Source organism: Calidris pugnax, unplaced genomic scaffold (assembly GCF_001431845.1).
Source record: "Calidris pugnax isolate Ruff unplaced genomic scaffold, ASM143184v1 scaffold32, whole genome shotgun sequence".
NCBI classification, from domain to species: domain Eukaryota; kingdom Metazoa; phylum Chordata; class Aves; order Charadriiformes; family Scolopacidae; genus Calidris; species Calidris pugnax.
Window position 1 is genome coordinate 1,364,023 of NW_015090783.1, and position 22,375 is coordinate 1,386,397.

At 51.2% G+C, this 22,375-nt stretch overlaps 1 protein-coding gene across 1 annotated transcript; it reads right to left on the bottom strand.

The window, feature by feature from the left end:
* Positions 1 to 1,105: 1,105 nt before the first annotated feature.
* WDR66 (WD repeat domain 66) lies at positions 1,106 to 22,303 on the bottom strand. The gene is made up of 23 exons (XM_014961469.1): positions 22,275 to 22,303; positions 21,543 to 21,756; positions 20,290 to 20,392; positions 19,999 to 20,129; positions 19,727 to 19,867; positions 19,052 to 19,161; positions 18,484 to 18,592; positions 17,975 to 18,055; positions 17,434 to 17,511; positions 17,097 to 17,141; positions 16,226 to 16,443; positions 14,588 to 14,782; positions 12,524 to 12,771; positions 12,283 to 12,431; positions 11,377 to 11,550; positions 10,897 to 11,081; positions 10,291 to 10,405; positions 9,923 to 10,086; positions 6,954 to 7,044; positions 6,601 to 6,744; positions 3,615 to 3,843; positions 2,545 to 2,646; positions 1,106 to 1,593 (listed from the first exon to the last, which is right to left on the bottom strand). Exons 2-23 carry the CDS (start codon positions 21,597 to 21,599, stop codon positions 1,445 to 1,447), a joined length of 3,018 nt encoding a protein of 1,005 aa, XP_014816955.1. The 5' UTR covers positions 21,600 to 21,756; positions 22,275 to 22,303; the 3' UTR covers positions 1,106 to 1,444.
* Between the last annotated feature and the right edge of the window lie 72 nt (positions 22,304 to 22,375).

A 22,375-nucleotide genomic window follows, 5' to 3' on the forward strand; every position in this document is an offset into this window, starting at 1 on the left:
GGAGGGAGGAGGGGGGGAGGGGCCGGCGCGCGCGGGACGGGCGTCGTGAGGGGAGAATCGGGCCCCGTGAGGGGAGAGTCGAGCACCGTGAGGGGACGGCGGGCGGCCCTGAGGGGAGGTTTGTCCCCCCAGGCTCTCCGGAGAAGCTCCGCCGGTGACAAGAGATCCGACCCGCCGGCCCTCGGTGCGGGGATGGCGGAGCGGAGCCCTGAGCCCGCTGCCCGGGAGCGGGAGTGACAAGCGGGGCCAGCCCTTGTGCAAGTAGCTGTGACAGCGTTGCGGACCTTGAGCGCGGGGGATTGGCAATGCTTCCTGTTAGGCAAAACATCTGCCTTGATAAACACAATGCTTAATAAATCCATATTATGTAGATTGATTTTCTTTCCTTTTTTTTTTTTTTTTCTCTCCAGTGGTTGTAAGGTTGCTCAGCTGCCTAAAATAGTTCTAGTGGAATCAGGATGAATTTATAAGTAGCAGAGGATCTGCTCCGACACGGATTCATGGAATTCCATGAACATCTCGGTAAATGGGCAAAGAGTTAGAGGTGAAGCGATTTTCTGCAGAAAATGCCCCATTCCCGGTGTGCCCCGGTCACGGTGCTGCTGGACTTCATTAACTTCCATCCGGGGCACACCTTGCTGTTTGCGCTAATTGAACAATCACGGATACTTCCAGAGTACGTAACAGCGTTCTCTGTTTAAAAAACAGTGCCACTGAAAGGAACGCTTCTTAAGGGCCTACATTATTATTCAAATTGATGCTGAGGATGATGTAAAGAAGGAAGTGTGTTCAACAGCACTTCACTGATCTTTCTGCAGCAACTTATATCAGCCTCATTATGCTGTTTATACAAACACGGTAAGATGCCGTCCCATTGGTATTACACTACTAATTGGAACTACTTCTTTCAGACAGAAAAAGTAAGTTTTAAAGGCCAAAATGGAAACCTGGTTTTAATGTGTAACACAGCATTCCTTTCTTTACTGAGGTCTGTTGAATTTATAATTACAAATCCATTCTAAACTACCCAAGCATTTTGTACACTGTATTCTACGTATACGACATATATCAATGTATTTAATCAATATGATACTTTTGCATGACTCTTTTGCTGTCAGGTTTCACAAATAAATACTGCCTTAATGTAATGAAAATAGACTGCATCTGGCATAAACCCATCTGAAATGAATTCTAGGAAGGGTCCATCCAAGGGTGGGGTGGCCAATGGCAACTACTGCTTCAGTCTTTACAGCCACCCCAGTGTTTCCCTACATAGATTTGATCCCATAGGCTTGTGGCAATACTAAACCGGGGGCTTACATTAGAGTTTGATTAATATGAAACTCCATTATCTTTACTTTTTAATAAACACAAAATACAGATTTGGAAGACATTTGAGGAGGGGAGACTAGAAAGTAGGAACAAGTAGAAAACTTTGTGACAGCTACGCTCCTGTGTCTTCGTAGAGCAAAGATTCAGCTCTCTTTACTGCTCTTTTTTCTGGTTCAGCAATAGGTAAGCCAAGAATATCAGCAGTGAATATCTCTGCTGTGATTTCGGCTGGAATTGCTTCTTCAATCAAAGCTGCTGCACCTGGAGAGCAGTAACAACACCACAAAACACACAATAAGCCATGTAAAAGTGGCTTTCCAGATCAGTAAAATTTATAAGCAGGAGTAAGTGGATGGAATGCTTTTAAAGATGTATGAAGTAATCATGAAAAACACTGGTTTACTAGCTTAGGACTTTATGTGTGTGTCAGGGATGGACTCTGGGAGGCTGCGAGTCTCATCCCGCAGCAGGTCCCTGCCTCAGCAGAGTCAAGGGACCAGTTGCAACTTTTACACACTGGCGATTTGACGTGATTTTAGGATCCCAAGGAATCCCAAGGGGATTTCAAAGCTGACTTGTGGTGCTTGGCAGTTCCCTTCAGGAGCTGCACCTTTGCCGCGTGCGGCCCATTGCCAACAGCCCCAACCAGATGCTGTTTTGGACTGGTGTGGGACTGGGCTGTGAATTGTACAGAACACGGCCCTTCCCACCAGTTCTGATTACAATGGGCGATGCCACTTGGCTGCAATCAGTGTGCAATTTGCTGTTCTAAACTGGTGTAGACTGGGACATAAATTGTAGACAAATGTGGTAGTTATCAACAGCTCCCTTACAATGGACATGGCCGCCTGGATGAAATCAACACTGCAATTTGCATATTGTAGGAGTCCTTTTTGCCCATGGACTCTGGCGTGTAAACCTTCCACTGTGTGTTTCTAATTTCAGTTCCGAGCCAGCACATAGACAGACAGCAATGTAGTCTTGTCAGGTCCCAATTATATTTCATTGTCCGTTCATTTTTTTTCAGACACACCCATGCAATTGCTGCGTGGATGAAGGACAATCTATAACTCTACGACTATTTTTGCAATCCCATCTGAGCGTTTTTGACAGCTCGTGGCCTAACGGGGTAATTGCCTTGCAATTTAAATTATTCTGTTTGGGAATTGAAGCGATCCGGCTTCTGTGCTGTGTGGAATGCTAATCCTGTACCTGAGGGATCATAGGTGTCTGGATCAGATCCTCCTCCCCCAGGACGCTTGCCCAGCAGGGTGGTCAGACACTGCACCAGCTCATCTTCTGTCATATGCTCTCCTGTGCACAGCAAAGTGAGATCAGAACAAAAACCAGAAGATAAGTCAAGTAAGAAACGCATACAACAAAACAGGACACTCTGAAAGAAGATTTGACTTCTCTGAGGTAGAAACATATCGCCAATCCCAACATGTGACCCCAACACGGGAAAACGCTGATCCTAAGGAAAATTGTTCTTGCATATTGCATTTTGGGCAAAAAATATTTATCTAAGGGAGAGATTCTAACACAGACAGCTCTTTAGGCTACATTGCACTTGCAGGGGCTTGAGCTGCTGAATTGGTGGCACAGGACAGACCACAGTCCCTGTTGCCCCGTGTCCGTGGCTGTAGCCATTTCCACACAGAGGAGGAAGAGGAAGGTGCAGGAAAGTCTTGATCTGGTATCCTGGAATAACCAGGACATGGCACTCGTTCCCGGTTAGTGGCTGGCTCGTGCCCTGAAGCATAGTGTTATAGATCTGTTATGAAACTGTTCTAGCTAATGTATCTATTTATGTTCACACCATCCATATAAATAACTAACCTTCCTCGCGCTGGTTGAACCCTTGCTTTCCAAGGATCTTTGTGGCAAGGAGTTTTACCAGGTGATGTACTGAGTAAAACAGCATTTCCCTTTACCTGTTTTAATGCTTTGCTTGCACTTTTACAACAGGAGCAAGACAACAGAAGTTCGTTATTTACCCGCCTGTGGCATTGGCCTTAAGCGTGTTTATACACAAGATCTGTACTCATCATTTGACAGACAAGACACCTCAGGCCAGCAGAGATTTCCAGAGCAGTAAAGAAGTGCAGCTGAGACAATAGATGTTATTATTCAATTTAAAATTCTAACACAAGTGGCTCCACATGCCTGCCCTGGTTACCAAGCTATAGTTCCAGATTAATTTTTTGCTACAGTGAATACGTGCTGAAATTGAAGGCAGAACTAGGAAGCATAAAACTAATATTAGAAAAGAAATAACTCACCTCTGCACTGAAGCAGCAACAGTAAGTCTCCTCTGTCAATAACTTTGTCTCCATTCTCATTATCATAGCCAAGAACCTGAAACGCACTCTGTATTCTTTTCATTGACAAGCCAAATGCAGGTCGATGATTTATATAAAGTTTGATAAAATCCCCTAAATTTATTTGTGTCACTTGTTCTCCAGTATCCACATACTTGCTGAATTTTACTTCATTTATTATGTCTTCAATCTAAAGATTAATGCAAGACAGATTGTTACACGCTTTCTTTTAGAGGAGCATCAGGCCAGTTTCCAACCTCATGAATGCCAATATGCTGTAATTGTGCACATACTGGTACCACAGATGTCATGGCCATATCGCGATAACGAGCTAGGACTCAGCAGCTGAGGATGGACGTGGCCAACGGTCACACACTTCTTGTTGTGACAATATTAGGTAAAGGTGGGGGTGGCAGATATGTGCTCATTTTGGATTTCCTCTGTCTGCTTGTGTGATAGGCACTCAGCAGCTGTTACCAGGACCTTTGCTGCAGCTGTGGCTCCACCTCTGGGGACAGTGGGCCGGCAAACCACAGAACAGTAAATATACCACCCTGCTCCAAAAGTACATGCATGGAAGTCCCAACACAACCAGGTGGGTTGTACACAGTATGTCTCACCCTGGCAGGCATCGGCCATCTCCCCCCGACACGCCTCTGGTGCAGCTCTGCCACTGCACAAGCCAAATCTGAAAAAATTTGCTCGGAGGGGCTGACATCCTGCACAGCTGGACCGCTCCGCTCTTGGGCAAACAGGCAAGCGCTGGCCGTGCTGGTTACTAGTGGTTTTCCTGAAGCCTGGTGCTGTGAGTCAGCCCAGCTGGCAGCTGTGCAGATGTGTGTCCTAAAGGCAGGATCTGCTCCATGCCTTCATTGTACTCGTGCTCCAAGAAGCAGCCCCCTTGCAGATACAGGGGCAGCGGAGAAACGCCAGGAGATTTCCCCGTGCCAACACGTACCAAGCATGCTACTCCCCGGGAAGGGAAGCTGATGCAAGATCTCCCTGGGGAGGACTTTGCGTTCAGCCTTGGGCCTTTGTCCTTGTGTCACAAGTTTTTCCACTGAATGAAGCCCGGGGAAGAGGGAAATCTCAGCCTTAGATTTTTTTTCCTGTAGCGAATGTCACGCCAGGCAAGAACAGTCATTTTCACTCAGCTCTAGCTGATCTGGGATTAGGTTTTATATCAGCCCCACTGAGCTACAAAAAGAAAAACATCAATTCCCAAAAGCTTTGCTAGTCAGCCCAAGCTGCCTTCTCTCCCTCCTGCTTGTTCTTTATTAAAACACTCTAGAGACAGATGAACTTTCTCTCTGGATTTTAATACTGTCCAGCCTGCTTCGAGACGCAGATTGTAGGTTGCCTGGTTTCACAGCAGCTTAGCACCTCTGTTTCCATGCCTGAAATGCTGCTTTCTTTTTAATTTGAGGTAGGGGAGGGTTAACAGTTATTCTTCCAGAGATGTTTCCCAAGGGAACATGCTCTCTCTGTCCCCACGAGGTGAAAATGTAATGAGCCAAGGAAAAGATCTAACAAAGTACGAGGGGATAACACCACAGCTTGACGCAAGGGCAAAGCAGTCCCGGCTTAGACAAACACTTGCTGGTTGTGGGGGCTCCAAAGCAAGTCTGTTGGGTGGTGGCTGTGGCAAAGGTCCTGCCTCCCATCTGCTGGCTCTCCTGGCAGAGAGTATGCCCGGGCAGATGGGGTGGCACTGACTCACGGCACCATCTCAGCAGCCCGTGGGGTTCCTGTGCAATCGGCAGAGACAAACGCAGCCTCCCCCGCAGAAAGATTAAGGGAGCACACAGCGACGTACCGCTTCCCTTGGGAGAACCCCTCCTGTGTTGAAGGGCTGTAGCTGGTGCAAAGTGGTCGTTATTTAAATCTCCTTGCATCAGATTCGGTAATTTTTTTGTCTGCCCTTTAATTTTTTGCCAGGTTATAACATCACAAGTGAGGTTTGTATATAATACAAACTGCCTTGTAGAAACAGCCACAAAAGGGGAAGAAGCAGCACCCTTATTAAATCAGTTGTCTTTGTCTGATGTAAAATTTGAAGCTAAAAAGCTCTTGAGAAATATTTGATAGGAAGCTCCGCTGCTGCAACCTGAAAGGCAAGCTCAGAGAGTGCTTCTGCAGAGTTTATCAGTTATGAAAGAGCTTTAAGTTCCATGGGAATAAAAGCTGCTGTCTCCATCTAAAATAATTTTTTCATCAGTCCCAGGCAGAATTAGAAAAGAGGCTCTGTCAATGTCCAAATGAGGGATTGCACGGACATTCCCACCCATGCTGGTAACACATGTAGGATACTCTGAGTCTCAACCCGACCTGGAGGGACTCGGCCCATGGCCCCCCAATCACCCATGCTGGTAACACATGATTGAGTCTCAACCCGACCTGGAGGGACTCGGCCCATGGCCCCCCAACCACATACTGCCTGTAAAGCAGCTCAGCCACTAGTAGAAGTCACAGAGACACCAAAGCACAATGCTGCCTGCACATGAGGTACTTTAGCTCACAGAGTTTGGATAGTTGGAGGCTGCTGCCCTTAGGAGCCAAAGGAAGATTCATTTCTCAATTTTCTCATTTCACTTTTTGAAGAAACGCATCTCTGCAGCGGTAGCAGAGCACCCAACCTCCAGAAAACACTGAGGTCACCTTTTTGTTCACCACTGCTGAACCTCCAGGCTCCAGGTTTGCTCAGCTTGCCCCTGCAGTGCCCAGCTCTCTAGCGAGGAATCATTCCTTTTCAAGGAATTTGCTGCCAGGTTCTGACCACTACTATATCAATGCAGACCAGGCTAAACGCATTGAAAGCCACCAAGTATACTCTGGAGCCATCCAGCACGACAGTCAGAATCTGGCCCTCAAGACGTTTGGTAAATACAAATACTAAAAGTCTTGCCCTTTTTTCTTTTACTAACAACAGTAAAAACAACTGACCGACCTTTTCCTCTGATGGATAAAATCCCATCGCTCTCATTACAGAAGGAATCTCCTCCAAGGGAATATGCGTTGACACCTGTCTGGTCTCCAGTGTATCTATACTATGGCTGCGCAGCTGTGCGTAGTAAAAATAGTCTTCCAGTTCCTGCACGGGATTCAAACAAGATACCGTAAAGTTCAGTTACCAACAGGCGTGGAAGATAAGGCTTCTTTCAAGATTTACTAACAGGCATATCAATGGGATTGCTGTTAAAGGCGAGCTGAACAAAAAATAAAGAAATGTCAGGCCTGTATAAATGAATCTTAAACTCCTACCAGATGTTGCCAGACAGCATTCACGGTGAGCATAATTACCCTGAAAAATTCGCCTTCTCTGCCGCCATCCAGTAGGTCATAGAATGGGATCAAGTCCTCCCCACCCAGGGAAGCAGCAGCATCCAAGGCACTGGCAAAAGCAGAGAAAAGAAGGCGCAGGAAGGGTTCATGTGAGGAGAGATTTCACGTTTCCCTCTCTAGTCATTGTTCACAGACACTTTCAATAAATAATTCCTCAGAATTCAGCAAAGAAAAGCATTGCCTTGAACCGAGTACTATTTTATCATCAGCCTGTACTTCTACAGCATATTTCATACCCAGGTTTTGCATACAATAGCACAGTGTGGGAATTAATTATTACTGAATGGTCCTCTTGTTTAGTGGAATGAGCACAGGGCTGGGAGCCAGGAGCTTTTCCATGGACTTGAGCTTGGTGTCTGGCATTTAGCTTTTCTGCTTCCTTATAGAGACATTGAGGGAGATGAATTAGCTAGATCAGCATTTTGAACATGCAGAGAGGGCTGGGGCTTGGTGTTTGCAATAAACCACACAAACCTAAGCTCCTAAATTCCTTGATCTAACACATTCTTCCCCAATAACTCAGTCCAATCCATTACGCTACTTCCTCTGCTGTAGCGGGTGACTGTGTCGCAGGTGCAGTCTACATTAAACTGAAAACGTCTGAGTGCCACCTCTTTGTTTCAATTTCAGAGGCAGTTGGAGCCAAAAGAATCCGTTCAGCTTGTGCAGATGAAAAAGGAAACCAAGCCTGGTAGCGCAATCACGGCGTAGCGTTGCCACATTAATACCCCACGCCTGGCAGCAAGGCTGCAGTTTCACACACACCTCTGTAATGCTGCTTCCACTGGGGCTTTTTTTGCAAGCTTCATGCTTTTTTTCATAATTAAGTTATCTGGGTATTAAACACAGTGGAGATGCACAAGATGCCAGAAGCAGCAATAAAATGATAATTAGTTCATCAAGAGCTTCGCTCCGAAAACAAATTACATAGAAATTCAATGTTGCCTGGACCCTGGCCAACCATTATAAAGAAGGATCATTTATATTCTATTGCCTTCCTTAAAATGTCGCTTATTCTGACCCCCGACTGCTTAAGCCACACAAAGTGGAAAAGAAAATAAATAAGCCCATTGCTTTCCCATCCAGGTTTCCTTTGTTTCTGGCACATGAAGGTGAGCTGGCTCAGCACCCTTTGGGCTCTCCTCTGAGCAAGCAGTACCTGCAAGAAATGTTTTACACAGGACCACCACATGTCCTAACCCTGAGGTCTTTGTCCTAGGAAGGTGAGGGGCAACACTATTTCCAGGTGCACTCTAAAAGGCAAAAATAGGAGCAAGGGCTAAAAGCCAGCTCCCATGGGGTTGATTTGCCAGAAACCAGGAGACGTGCTCTGTGCTAGTAGGGTGACATTAAAAATTCCCAGCCACAAACCAACAGAGACCATGCCACACTATCTAAGTTGTCTAGCTCTGACATAGTCTAAGCTCCCTTTCCAGTCCTTGAAGTTTGAAGGATAAGTTGTTCCATGCTGGCTTGGCAGTTTTCAGCTCGTTCACAGCTGCCTGCTCCCTTTCAATGTACACATCTATCTACCGGGCATCTGCCGCCACCGCTCGCAAGGGGAGAGCCCTCTGCCCTGCACAGACATTGCCACGAGCAGCTTTGGTCCTTGACACGCAAAGAATCCAAAATATATCTCCTGCCTTTGCCGCGTTACCCGCCTGCCACATGGGAGCACGCGTCTGGCACCGCTGCCCAAGGGAGCTGGCAGAGGGAGGTCGCACATTTGCAGAGGAAGGCAGAAGAAACCTGGCAGGGTTTATCGCTGATGCTCCGGGCCAAAGCCTGGAAATCCTCGTTTGCAAAAGCAGCCTTCATTCCTCCAGCTACCCCATTTACTGCAGTCCATTTACTCATGTAAGCAAAGCTTTATAGGATTAAGGTGGCTTGTCCTAAATCCAGTCTTCAAATGCAGGGGGGATTTCCTAGCAAATGCTGGCCTATCCCATTTGGAGAGCAGACACTTCTGCATCAGCAGCCGCCCCGTATGCTCCTCCTGCAGCCAGTGCTGCTCCTCTGATCCCCTGCCTAACCCCGACAATCCCCCATCACACTGGCCAGGCTCTCACAAGGACCAGAAAATCCTCTGCTCAACTTCTTACCCTTTGGGTACCATTTCCCAGACTGGAGTATTTTACAGGTGCTACAGCCACCACCTGCAACGTCTGCTGCTTTAATCCCCGCTATTGACTATGTGGCTACATCACATAGAGGGGAGAAAAACATCCCAAAAATTGTGTCCCTCCTGTTTCAGCTGCCATCCCACATACCTCCTTGGGGCTTGATAGGTCATTGCAATCTTGGCTGACCTCCCCGCCATGCCACCATCCCCAGTGGGACACATGGCCACCGTGCTGAGCTGCCTGTAGGTGCTGAGCAAGGGCTTTTGGAGACCCTGTGTGAGTGCAGGACATGAGGTTCCACTACTGATAAACCCAGTTACAGGCCAGGTGCCCAGGAGCTGGCAGCCCCCAGAGTTGAACAGAGATGCTTCCAACCTCAACTCATGCTTCTCTCAGTGAGTGGTGGGTCTCCTGCCTGCGGGAGTGCTGGGACCTGTCCTTCACACCATGACTCCCCTTGGCAGACACAGTTTGTTGGCCTGGGCATGATATTGTGGAAGGAGAATGAAGCTACAGGGCTTTGTCATCTGCCCTAAAGGGACACATGCTCAAGAGAACCCTGCAAATAAATGCTCCCTGAGCAGCACCCTGCTGTGTTGCCCCATGGCTGCAACACCACCCTACACACCAGGATAAGTGCAGAAGTAACCGGGACACCTGGCTTTAACTCCTCTGGACACAAACAGAGACCTTTTAGGACAAAAGCCCCATTCTCAGAGCTGGGGAAAATTTGCTTCAGCTGCGTTGGCCAAGCAGCTGTGGAAAGACACAACAAGACTCCTTTCTCCTTCCTGCAGTACTCACTTTAGGTTGACCTCCCATTTCATAACAGTGCAGTCATTCCCCCCCGCTGTAAAGATGTAGCGTCCGTCGTAGGAGGTAGCAAGGTCAGAGACACCATCCGGGTGGCAAATAAAAGCTGCAGATTTGTGGGGATTGCCATCGACAGGCAAAATCTGCAAGCCCACCTGTAAGGAAAGAGGGAGCCTGGGTGGGCTGGGGGTCCCATGGGAGGGCTGCACACAGGAACAGCGCTGCATCCTCCTCCCAGGAGCTCACTCAGCTCTCAGGACCAGTCTACACGTGGTTTTGTCTGCAGTGAAATTCCCCCAAGAACCACCACCTCTACAGGTGAGGGGTCTTGTACAGGCAGGGCAGATGGGGATCCATACCTTGTCCTTTGTAATGTAGGCCAGATAGTATTTCTGGGGGTCCGTAGTGTTTGTTGTTGGGAGGATTTGTATCTTCTCCAACGGGGAGCCATAGGTCGGTCCCAAAAGGGTCTTTCTAAAAAGCAAGCAACATTTTCATCCATTCTAAAGCTCACATTACAGTTTCCCTCTCTGAATGGCTGCTGTGCACAAGGATGTGTAGATATGGGGATGTGTGGTAGGTGTAAAGGCTTTGTATTACTGGCTGAGAGGACAGGATAGGACAGGGTCCCCAGCTAGAAGGGACAACACTAGGGCTAAGAGAGGAATTAAATGCTCAGGGATTATTCAGGTCTTGAGCTTTGCTTGTGTGAGCTTCTGTCTCTATCTGAGGTCCAGTTGCTGCATCTCAAGTCCAACAGTCTGGGCAGACCAAGACCCACCTGCAGCCACAACCTTGTTAGTGAACAGCAGAGTGGACACAAGGATGGAGCAACATGGGGGCCCTAGAGTCATCCCAAAAGTTGTATCACAGATAAGCAAACACATGCTCATGGGTGGGATCAGGGCCAGCATTAGACAGAAGAGGCCATAGACTCAGGATGGGGGCATGAATCTCTCCTCTACCTGCACATTTTGGTTGTCGTGTTGTAGAGCTTCATTTTGTAGCAGTTGTTGGCAGTGAGGATAAAGGACTCGGTGCTGAGCTGTGGGTACCAGGCCAAGCACAGGGGCACAGCGACCTGCTCTATGCGGTCCTTGTGCAAGACCACCAAGTGGTCCTTGCTGCTGCTGTTCAGGTCATATTCAATCTGGAGGGAAGACAAGGAAACACAGCAACTCCCCTGTGGTCTGCCAGCACCCTGAACCTTGCAGATTCACTGGATGTGGCATCTCTGGCAGCAGCCGGGGCCACCAGCCTGCAGCAGCAGAGCCTCAGCCCTCAACCCTGGGCAGATCTGCCCCAAGATCAGGCTGAGAAACAACCCCCTTCCATGGCACTGGAGGGGAGAGGATTAGGAGATGCAGAACAAAAGACCAAATGTCCCTTGATGCCCTTGTCCAGCCTCTCACTTGAACCACCTTTAGACTTCCACACCGACCTACCAGCTGCCGGTCCTCCCCAAGGCTCAGGAGCCTGGGCTCGTTGCTGTCTAACTGGACCCCAAAGAGGATGCTCCGGATGGGTTTGTAGTGGGAGTGCAGCCCTGCCAGGTGTTCCCAGCATCTGCTCCCATTTCGCAGGACTCTCTTGTAAACAGTCACCGAGTATTTCTCATCCTGGAACAACAGCGCAAAGGTCAGCAAAGCCGTGATCCTCGAGGCACATGTCCCCTGGCTGGTGGCAGGCAGCTTTACGTGTCCCCTCCAGGCTTAGCTCAGCCCTTTCAGTTTTGTGAGTCCCACCAGGAGGATTAGAGTCACAGCCAGGATAAAACACCAGGTCAGACAGGTTTGGGCAGGTGCTTCCAAGGGCAGCACCGCAGCGGTCCTTAGCCTGGCTGGAGCATCCTCCTGGCTGGAGGGGATTCCCTGCCATGCTGTCACAGCAGAGGGGCAGTAAATCAAGTTCAGCGACTCCCCAGAAATCACAAGGAAGATGCACTGCTGTGCTCTGGCATCCGTGCCTGAAGGGGGAATCTTTTCCTTTGTACAGATCATCACCTCTGTGGCAAACTGCTTCAGCACTGCCTCCAGACTTCTGCCCCGAGATGTGGGACCAAGGGAGCAACCTTCCTCAGCTGCATCAGCCAGGAGGAAATCCCTGCTCCTGCCCTTTCTACAGGTGGATGCAGAGCTAAGGCTTGTCACTGAAATTAGTGACAGGACACTGCCTGCAGCAGGTCTGTGGAGCGGCTGTGACTGCTGACATTTTTCCAGAGTGACTCTTTAAGCCAGGAAAAGCATTTCAGAGTCACGAAGCCCCAGGGGAGGGACAACCCGCTCTGCCATACCTCGCAGGATGGCCAGAAATTCCCAATCCCACCAGAAGAAAAGCAAAAACAAGCTTACAGCAGTTGCAAGGTACTCTGAATCATGAGAGAAGCTAATATGAGTTATGGGACCATGCGAGAACTTGAACTCTTTGCAGCTGGAGTGAAGGGAAATGGCATCGAGGATGTAAACACTTCCATCAGTAAAACCAGCGGCCAGGAAATAACCTGAAAAGCATGCCAGAAAACTCTCATGACGTGATCGCTCCTCCCGGGAAGCCCAGTACTTGGCACAGGGAGAGGTCACGAGGCCAGGATACCTTGAGGGTCATAGGACAAGCACTGGATGCTGGCCTCAGTGAATACCCTGCTAACGAGGTACTTGGTCTGCTGGTAGTCCCACACCTTCAGCAGCCCACAGTGACTCCCCACAGCAATGAGTCCCTGCCGGGGGTGACAGGCGACAGCATTCACAGTGTTCTTCGCCTCTTCCATGACTTTTTCAACGTTTGCCCTGTCTGTTGCAACATGGAGCACGGTTGCATCAGAGGTTGAAAGGATAAAGTTCCTGTTTAGTGTGAGAGAAACAGAATTTGATGAATCAGACTAGCTGGCTCGCATCCCTCCAAGCTATATTACACGTCAGTCTCTTTTTGGCAACTTTAGTTGGACAATCACTTATATTTTGCAATATGCAATATGCAGACACTTCTTGACCTAGAAGACAGGTGGCACTTTGTATTCATGACCTGGTAAATCTCCACAGGGAAGACACTGGAGCCAGTTCCATTTTCTACTTGGGTAGGCAAGCCAGAAGATGAATGACATCTGTGTAGCTTTTGCCGTTTGCAAGTCACTGGTGTATGAGACGGACAAATGAGCAATTGAAGATACTCTGAATAGTCTTTTCACATGTCTCCATGCCACCACTGTCCGTGGCTCCATGTCAACCGTGCTGCCACAGACAAGGTCAGAGGACAGTTTGAGTCCCACACCGCAGACAGAGCGGCTGCGTCTGTTCCCTCAGCCATGCTGACCGTAACGCAGCAAAGAGGGTCCTGCTGCATAATTGGTGGTGTGTAAAGCAGGCATCTGAATAATTATGCACATTACAGAACAAATATGCGTAGTCATCAGTCCGCCTGAGGACTGGGAGACTGGGCCCAGTTAAAGGGTCAAGAGAAGACCAGAGAGAGACCTAGGAGCTGCACAGACAGACGTACGTGGCTTCAGGAGTGGGGAAACAGCAGCCTCTTTGCTGGCCTGTGATAGCCATCGGGTTATGCACGTCTGGTCCGGGCACTGAAGGATGCTGCACCTCTTGCATACCCCTGAGCTGGGCTCTACAGCCATACCTGATGCTACCAGCCTGGTGGGACAAGCGGGGTCAAGGCTTCCCCTTTGGTTTTTTGCTTTTTGTGCTGCCCAGAGCAGCTGCAAGTGGCAGGAGCTGCAGCAGTGACCCAGAAAGAGGGACGAGACAACAGAGACCGACAGGGAAAACCAAACCCTTCCCCAGGGCACTGCTCCAGGCTGGAGAGGAATCTGTCCCACATGGCTCTTTGGAAAACACGTGCGGTTAGGGACAGACGTTGCCAGGAGAGCCTTAACAGGAGTGACAGACATATGGTTTGCAGGCTGGATTGAGCCACAGAACAGCTTCATCTGGCCTGCAGACTCCCTGTAAATCCTCAGGCACAGCTACGTCACACACAGGGGCAGAGAGGGGCTGGTGACCAGGCTGGGGTTGTCCCAGGCTCCTGAGTTGATGTGGCACAAGCCAGCACCGGTGCTAATGCCACTGGGGCACCACCACTGCCCCGATTAGCTTGCCCAGCCACGATAAAATCTAACTGGAAATAGCCATCCACGGGAGGGGTTTAAGGGGGGGATTAAGGGGCCCAGCGGGAGCTGGAGGCTCGGCATTAGCACGGCCTGGTGTGCCGGGTACGTGACAGAGGAGCTGTGTGGCCCAGGACCAGCTGATCATCTCCGTGCCTGCGTTAACACTTCTCTCGCCCTCACCAAGGCATCACATCGAGTTCCGAATTTCGGATGTGCTGGCAGCCACTGGGAGATGCTTGGGGGCTGGCAGCAGAGAGGAGCTCCCCAGGAGATACCCCCCCGCCCCCCCAACTTGTGTCTGGTGGGCAGCTGGCACAAACACCCAAAATGAAAATCTGCAGAGAAGGGGAATAAAGGAGCACATTCCCTCCCTGTCCTGCCCCCCTGTCCTTGTCCTGCCCAGAAGCTTGGGTAGAGGGTTGAAACCTGCTCCAGCCAAAGAAGCATCTCATGGGGCATCTTCCAGCTGACCATCTCCCCTGCTTTCAAGACGCAGGGCAAATGGAGGAGAAGGCCTGGGTTTGCAAAGGGGCACTCACCTGGCAACGAAGGGCTGGCTGCTGGGGATGCCAGAGATGGAGCAGGCTGGGGAGACATCAGGAGGATCAGGAGGAGTTTTGGAGAAGGAGATGGACCGAATGGGACCCACTTCGCTGTGGGTGTAGCAGGTGAGGAACTCCAGCTGTCCATTGTAGAATTTAACCTGACCTTTTACATCCCCTGTCACTATGCAGCTGTAAGGAAGAGAAAGCAACGCACTGATTGAGAGCTCCCGAATATCTCTTGGATCGCATCCTTGGGCAGAAGCCAAACTCTCCCCCTTTTCTCTGCACAAGTGCATGAGAGGAGCCCCGTATAGTTGTGCAGCGGGCAAGCCCAGGGCTGTGCAGAAAACACCAGGCTCTGCTGTGACCCTGGTGTCCCCTGCCCTGTCCCCAGGGCTGTCAAAGCGTTCGGTGGTTGTCTGCTCCCTCTGCCGGTAACGGCCGCGAGGCTGAGCAAGAGTCATCCATGATCCTCTGTGACCATGGCCAACCCCGTGTCTGAGCTACCCCAGCAGAGCTGGAATCACGTTGGCAGGAGTTTTTAACCTCTTTTTTTTTTTTTTTTTTTTTTTTTTACCCGCAGCCAAATTCATCGCTGAAAAAAGCCAGAGCCACGTCTCATAAATCAGCAGCACTTCCCTGCATGAATTTGCCCGGTCCTTGCACGCTGCCAAGTGACTTAAAAATGCAACACTTGGCTGTAGTTCATCAACGTTAGCTCCGTGGCTGCAACGTCTAAGGACTGTATCTATGGCTACTGAGAACTGCTGTCCTGTTACCTCTCAAACACCATAAGCACAGTAAGGCTGTCCTTCTGCACAGGCACCAGTTTGGTGGCCTTCATGCTGTGCGGCTTGACCCGCAGTTCCTTGGACGTGGTGGAGGGACTGACCGTGTCCCACACCACCAGCTTCCCAGCTGAGGTGCCTGTCAGAGCTTGTGAGTTGTCAAAATGAAAAATTGACTGGCTGAATTGTCCTACCACGGTGTTGAAGGTCTGCAGAGAGAGCAGCAAGGTCATGTGTTCACCCAGGGCGCTGGTTCTTCCTTCCGCAAGCAGAGATGCTCCTGCTTGGCCCCTCCACATAACATTCCCTCCCTGTCCTGTGGCAGGACCACCAAAGGAGAAGATGCAGTGGGACATCTCTGGGAGAGAGCTCCTCTCCTGATCTCAGCTCAGGCAATCCTGGCTTGTCCCCTTAGGAACCCAAGAGGGAGAGGATAGAGATGTGGCCACTGTTTTTGTTTAAGGAGATGGGAAAGGACAGTGCTGCTGCCAGGAGCAAAGCCAAGAAGGTGACATGCTGTGGTATGTCCCCCCCCACCATGCTCACCTCGTTGCTCAGGAGCGGTGCGCTTCATGCCATGTGGCTTGACCTGCAGTTCCTTGGATGGGTTGGAGGGACTGACCGTGTCCCACACCACCAGACCCGCAGCCAAATTCATCGCTGAAAAAAGCCAGAGCCACGTCTCATAAATCAGCAGCACTTCCCTGCATGAATTTGCCCGGTCCTTGCACGCTGCCAAGTGACTTAAAAATGCAACACTTGGCTGTAGTTCATCAACGTTAGCTCCGTGGCTGCAACGTCTAAGGACTGTATCTATGGCTACTGAGAACTGCTGTCCTGTTACCTCTCAAACACCATAAGCACAGTAAGGCTGTCCTTCTGCACAGGCACCAGTTTGGTGGCCTTCATGCTGTGCGGCTTGACCCGCAGTTCCTTGGACGTGGTGGAGGGACTGACCGTGTCCCACACCACCAGCTTCCCAGCTGAGGTGCCTGTCAGAGCTTGTGAGTTGTCAAAATGAAAAATTGACTGGCTGAATTGTCCTACCACGGTGTTGAAGGTCTGCAGAGAGAGCAGCAAGGTCATGTGTTCACCCAGGGCGCTGGTTCTTCCTTCCGCAAGCAGAGATGCTCCTGCTTGGCCCCTCCACATAACATTCCCTCCCTGTCCTGTGGCAGGACCACCAAAGGAGAAGATGCAGTGGGACATCATGTGTTCACCCAGGGCGCTGGTTCTTCCTTCCGCAAGCAGAGATGCTCCTGCTTGGCCCCTCCACATAACATTCCCTCCCTGTCCTGTGGCAGGACCACCAAAGGAGAAGATGCAGTGGGACATCTCTGGGAGAGAGCTCCTCTCCTGATCTCAGCTCAGGCAATCCTGGCTTGTCCCCTTAGGAACCCGTGTGTTCATCCAGGGTGCTGGTTCTTCCCTCCGCAAGCAGAGATGCTCCTGCTTGGCCCCTCCACATAACATTCCCTCCCTGTCCTGTGGCAGGACCACCAAAGGAGAAGATGCAGTGGGACATCTCTGGGAGAGAGCTCCTCTCCTGATCTCAGCTCAGGCAATCCTGGCTTGTCCCCTTAGGAACCCAAGAGGGAGAGGATAGAGATGTGGCCACTGTTTTTGTTTAAGGAGATGGGAAAGGACAGTGCTGCTGCCAGGAGCAAAGCCAAGAAGGTGACATGCTGTGGTGTGCCCCCCCCCACCATGCTCACCTCGTTGCTCAGGAGCGGTGCGCTGTACTCCAAACCAGCATCACCCTGGGGAAAGCAGAGAAAACGTCTGGGACAAGCATTTTGTAGCTGTGCCAGCATGTCCTTTCCCCATTTTCTGGGCACTGGCCCCATGCCATGGTGACCAAAGCAGGGTTCCTGGAGCAAAAAGGCTCCAAGACCTTCCAGATAACACAAAACACCCTCCCTCCACCCACTCTTCTCCCAAAATCTGCTGACCAGCACACTGCCTCACTAGTGTGCAGCCCCCTGTGCTGCCTCCCGACCCTCTGGGATTGTGTCTGGCACCATAAATACAACTTTCCGTGTCCCTACTTACCCACAGATAAAATATCACCTGGGTTTTGCTGTTGCTGACAAACTCACAGGAATTTTGGGGGTTAAAAATGACATAATCCTGAAATTAAAAGGTAAGAATCTCATTAATGCTGAGCCAAGCAATGTGTTCTGGTTGTTCTTTCATGCAAAACATCTGCTTTTACCCAAAACACACTTTACCACCTCCACTGAACTGAAAACAGAGGCCAAATTCCCTGTGAAACACCAGAGCTGTGCTCTCTACTCTGCAAGAGGGGACAAACCAGCAGGGCTGTAGGCTTTTCCTGCCATGAGCCCTGGCCGGTGCCAGGGCTGTGGTGGAGGACATCCCGCCAGGGTCCCCTCCATGGCCCATGGCTGTTGGGCAGCAGAGGAGCAGTGATAATAGCCCCAAGATGCTCCACAGGAACAGGCTGTGATCCTGTCTCCCATCCCCAGCCAGCATCTACCAGCAGCCCTGTACTGGAGGGGGCAGGAGGGAGTAGGTGAGGATGGGGCTGCTGAGTCCCACCCCTCTGTACCCCTTGGCCACCATCACTCACCTGACATCCGAACTCGGGCCTCAGCTCTGTGCTGCACATGGGTTTCTCTGTGGGCAAAGTCCACTTCCAAACACAAACTCTCTAGCAGAGAAAGAAAAACCAAGGGACATTGGTGGCTTGGGGAAGCCAGGTGAACCCCATTCCCTCCAGCTGCAGGGGATGCGGGGGGGGGATATAAAAGACTGGAACAGGATAAACCCAGCATAGCCTGACAGCAGAGATCTTAATTTTAGGAAAAAAATGCTAGAAACTACTTCAGTGAAAGTGCAGTGGGGTCAGAAGCTTTTATTGCAACTTCAGATGCATTTCCTTAACTCCACAGCATTCCCTTGAATGAAATCCTGGTCTGTCTTCCAGTGGTTCAGCAGAACCAAGCCATCACTCTGCAAACCTGCTCCACCTCTCTTCTGCTCTCCCCATCAGAATCCTCTCCCTCCCCTTCACTGCACTAGGAACATCTTCCAGGGATCTATCCTGCAAGGCTCCCAAGGAGGGGATATTTTCTTTACCTGCACCGTACCAGCACTGATGGTCACCAAATACTTCGCATCCTGGGAAATGGCAATAGCACTGACCCCATCCTCTGGATGACTATCAAAGATGGTACGCACCGGTATCCTATGGAGAAAAGTCCTCATGGGCTCAGGCAGCACAGGGGATTCCTGGCAATTGCTTGGCAAAATCTGTGGAACAGCCCAGCCCAGGCTGTGTGGTTGGTGGGGTGGGGGGTGTCTGCAAACACCGGCGCTGTCACAGGAGCAGCCAGCACCATGGCTGATGGTCAACATCCTCTCCACCTCCCGAGTAAATGGCTCTGGGAAACAACTCATCAGTGGTCTTTTAAGAAAATACTACAGCTTGGAGATATGATGTACTTGGTTTGGGGGAGCTTAGCCCCATCTCAGTGTTCCTTAGGTGTGGGTGATAGAAGGACCACGAAGCCCTCAGGTCGGTTTTGGCTCCTTTGCTGCTCTACCCTGTCCCCGTGTTTCTCCCATTTCGCTCCCAGCTGGGATCAGTCCTAGGTGATTTATTGGACATAAGAAGTTTCCAAAGAGGAAGTTCCCAGGAGCTTACCCAGAGTATGAGTCCCACACGATGATCAGAGCATCTGGCCCTCGGTCGGCGGTTGCAACCCAGCGCCTGTCTTCACTCACACACAGACAAGAAATGACGTTTGTGTGGCCCTGGGGAAAGAGAAGGAGGAAAGTGCCTCGGAGGCTCCAGAGCTGGTGGCTCTTTAAAGCATTCATCAAAATGCTTTGCTCATGAGCTCCCCTTGTCTTCCCTCCCAAGGGTTCTCCACTTTCATCCTTCCAGCCCAACTTCTGCATCCCATTTTTCACAGGCTCTTCTGAGCCTGTCACCCTGTCCCTGTGCCTTGCTCTGGCTGTGGCTCCCCAGGCTGAGGAGCAGAGGAGAGGAGGGGGTTATGACCATGTGCCACTCACCACCACCACTGCAATCCAGCACTAAGTGCCTTCCACCAACTCGTGCTGGGAACAGCAACAGGCATGTGAGCAAAATGATGCGCTCTTTCGCATGGGCTGCTCCTCAATTCAGTTATAGGTGACCCCTAAGCACCCTCATACCACAAATGTATGGAACACCCACATGGTGTAGCTGCCATGGCAGTCGTGGCAAAGGCCACAGACTGCTCCAGCTGTGAGCACACAGAGGGGACTGGGAAAAGAGATGGAGGTAGAGAGTTCAGGAGGAGGAGGGAGAAGATGCACGGGCTGTGTGCCAGACCTGCAGGTGGTACTGCCTGTTCCCCAGGGTGTCGTGGATGACCACTGTGTGGGAGGAGATGTACAGGAGCACCCGGTCCTCCCCGTCCATCAGGCAGTGCACACCCAGGCTGCTGTTGTAACCAAACACCCAGGAGAGGCTCTGCAGGAAAGAGACACTCCTGGCTCTTAGTGGTTGCAACAGAAAAGCCACACAAGGTCTCAGGGGAAATGGGCAGGAGTGCCAGGTGCCATGCGGACCGTCACAGTGGCACTGTGCCTGCTGGTACTCACGAGGGGGTGAAGTCTGGTCTGTTTGTCCTCCTGGAAGAGCATCCCTGGTGTGGCCGCCCACACCAAGCTGGCAGAACCATCACGCTGGCCATCCTCCCTGCTCCTCTGCTGTGTTTCCTGCTCCTTGTAGCCTGAGCAAGGGTTGGAAATACCCTCCTTGGGCTCAGGAAGTGCTGGGGTGGCCCAGGGAGTCCAGCACCCTCTGGGCACAATGTCCCAGCAGTGTCTCCGCCAGGGTAGTCCTTGAGGCAGCTATGTCCTGCCTCCCAGCCCAGGTGCTGGGCAAGGTACCTGGGATCCCTGTCCCTGAAGGAGACCGCAGGACATCCAACAGTGCATCTGCTCCAGCATCCTCCGGTGCTCCTTCCTTCTCCTTGGCAGCAGCGAGGAGGTCCTTGAAAAGAGAGAGTGAATGCCAGCCCCAGGAGCCCTGGGTTGGTCTGGCTGGGGGCTGCCCTGCAGCTGGTGGGAATGGACCTCAGCACACCTCAGATCCAACCTACATCACTCTCAGGGCAGGCCCCAATATCAGGATACACCTCTGCTCCTATCCAAACTGCCTATGGATTTGTACCTGGGAAAAAAATACCATGGAAAATTTCCCACCAGTTGCTGTTTCTCTTTCTGTACATCTAATCTTGTTCTCTTTGCACCTCCACAGCAGCCCGTGTCTCACACCAGAACCTCTTCCAGGCAGATCTTATTGCCCAGACTAAGATGCCCAAGTTTATTCTCTAGAACTAACCTATAGATCCTTTGAAGGCAAAAAGCCTGGCCTTTTTGCTGTCCATCCCCTAATTATTCCCCAGACAATGGTCATTGACTGCTGCAGTGGGACACACAGGCACAGGCTGGAGGGGGAGTGATGACAAATTGAGGTTCAAAACAGATGAATCAGGTCCTGGAACTGGGGCTGAGGAGGCTGCAAAGGACTCTCCAGCAATCCCAGCTCCGCTCCCAGTGTCTCCTGCTGTGCTGCCCATCGAGCAGATAGGAAGCAAGGGTAAAAAAAATCTCACCATCGCCTTCCTTGGCCCCTCGTCAGGATGTTAATAGGTGTATTAAATAGCCCTGGGCTGTCAGAGCTCACAGCAGCTCCTGGACAGCCTTTCCCTGTCTGAGCACCAGCCAGTTCAGCTTGTTCTTGGGATCCACATCAGTTTTTGCCTCTCCCCATGGAGCTACTTGATTTTCTATGGCAATCTCTCACGTAAGGTATAAACCTCAGTTGGACACCGTTTCTGTTTCCGAGGGAGGTAAGATAACACTTCGCCCAGCACAGGGACAAGGCCAGGTTCCCTCCTGCTCATGTAACTCTCAGGCAGCTCAAGTGCTGGGCAAATATTGATGGCTGGACTGAGGCTGCACAGAGATGCTGCGTCCACTGAGTCCCACGGGCAGTGTCCCTGCTCTGCCACCCTGGGGACATCTCACAAGAAATCATGTCTGGGAGACACCACCCCCCCATTCCTGGGGGCTCTGCTTCCTTCAGGACCTGCTCACAGACCCTGTTGGGCAGAGCTTGAGGTGGCACTTGCCCTCACCTGCTTAGGCAGCATGGCCACCTCCTGAGCTGTCTGTCCATCCTGGGATGTCTCCATGGGATCACTGCTTACTCTTGTTCTTCCCCAAGCTCTCTCCTCTGGTGTAGCTTCACTTGACCTGACATCCCCACCTTCACCTTCCTTTCAGGGAGCTGGGGTGTGGAGATGCTCCAAAATACTTCACTTACCACCCAGGGTTTGGCTGCACGACGACCTGGAATTCGAAACAGCAGGAGGAAAGGGCACACACGAAGCTGGGAAATGCATCTCAGAGCCCTTCTTCAACTCCAGTGATGCTCCTGCTGAGCACAAGCCAGCCCAGCACAGCCCCTGCTACTCCAGCTGCGACCAGGTTCCCTCCCTGTCTGCCCGCACGCCTCACTGGGCATGGACATTTCCCCTCAGGTGGTGGTTTGTCACTGTCCCTGTAAACAGCAGGGCTACCCCTGGGCAGCAGCTGGTCCATCTCTGGCTCCACAGGTCTGGATTTGAGCCACCACCAAAACTTTGGGCACAGAAAACTTTCACAGGAGTGAGAATGGGGGCCCAGGGAAGAACCCTCCCTCCGGCCCCAGCACACAGGGTGGGTGCTCAGGGATGGTCACAGCCCCACAGCTCTCACCAGGGCCACCACAGAGCTGTTCCCAAGCCCCCTCCAGGCCTTGGTGGCTCCCCAGTTGCCCCTGTCCTCCCGTCACCCCGAGGAACCCCCCTGGGGACCCCACAGCTCACCGTCACACCAGTCCCTGCTTCTGTTTGCCTCCAACCGCCGTTCCCAGGCAACGGCTGCACCAACAGCTGCACCGGCCGCCGCCAGCGACAGCCCAGAGAGC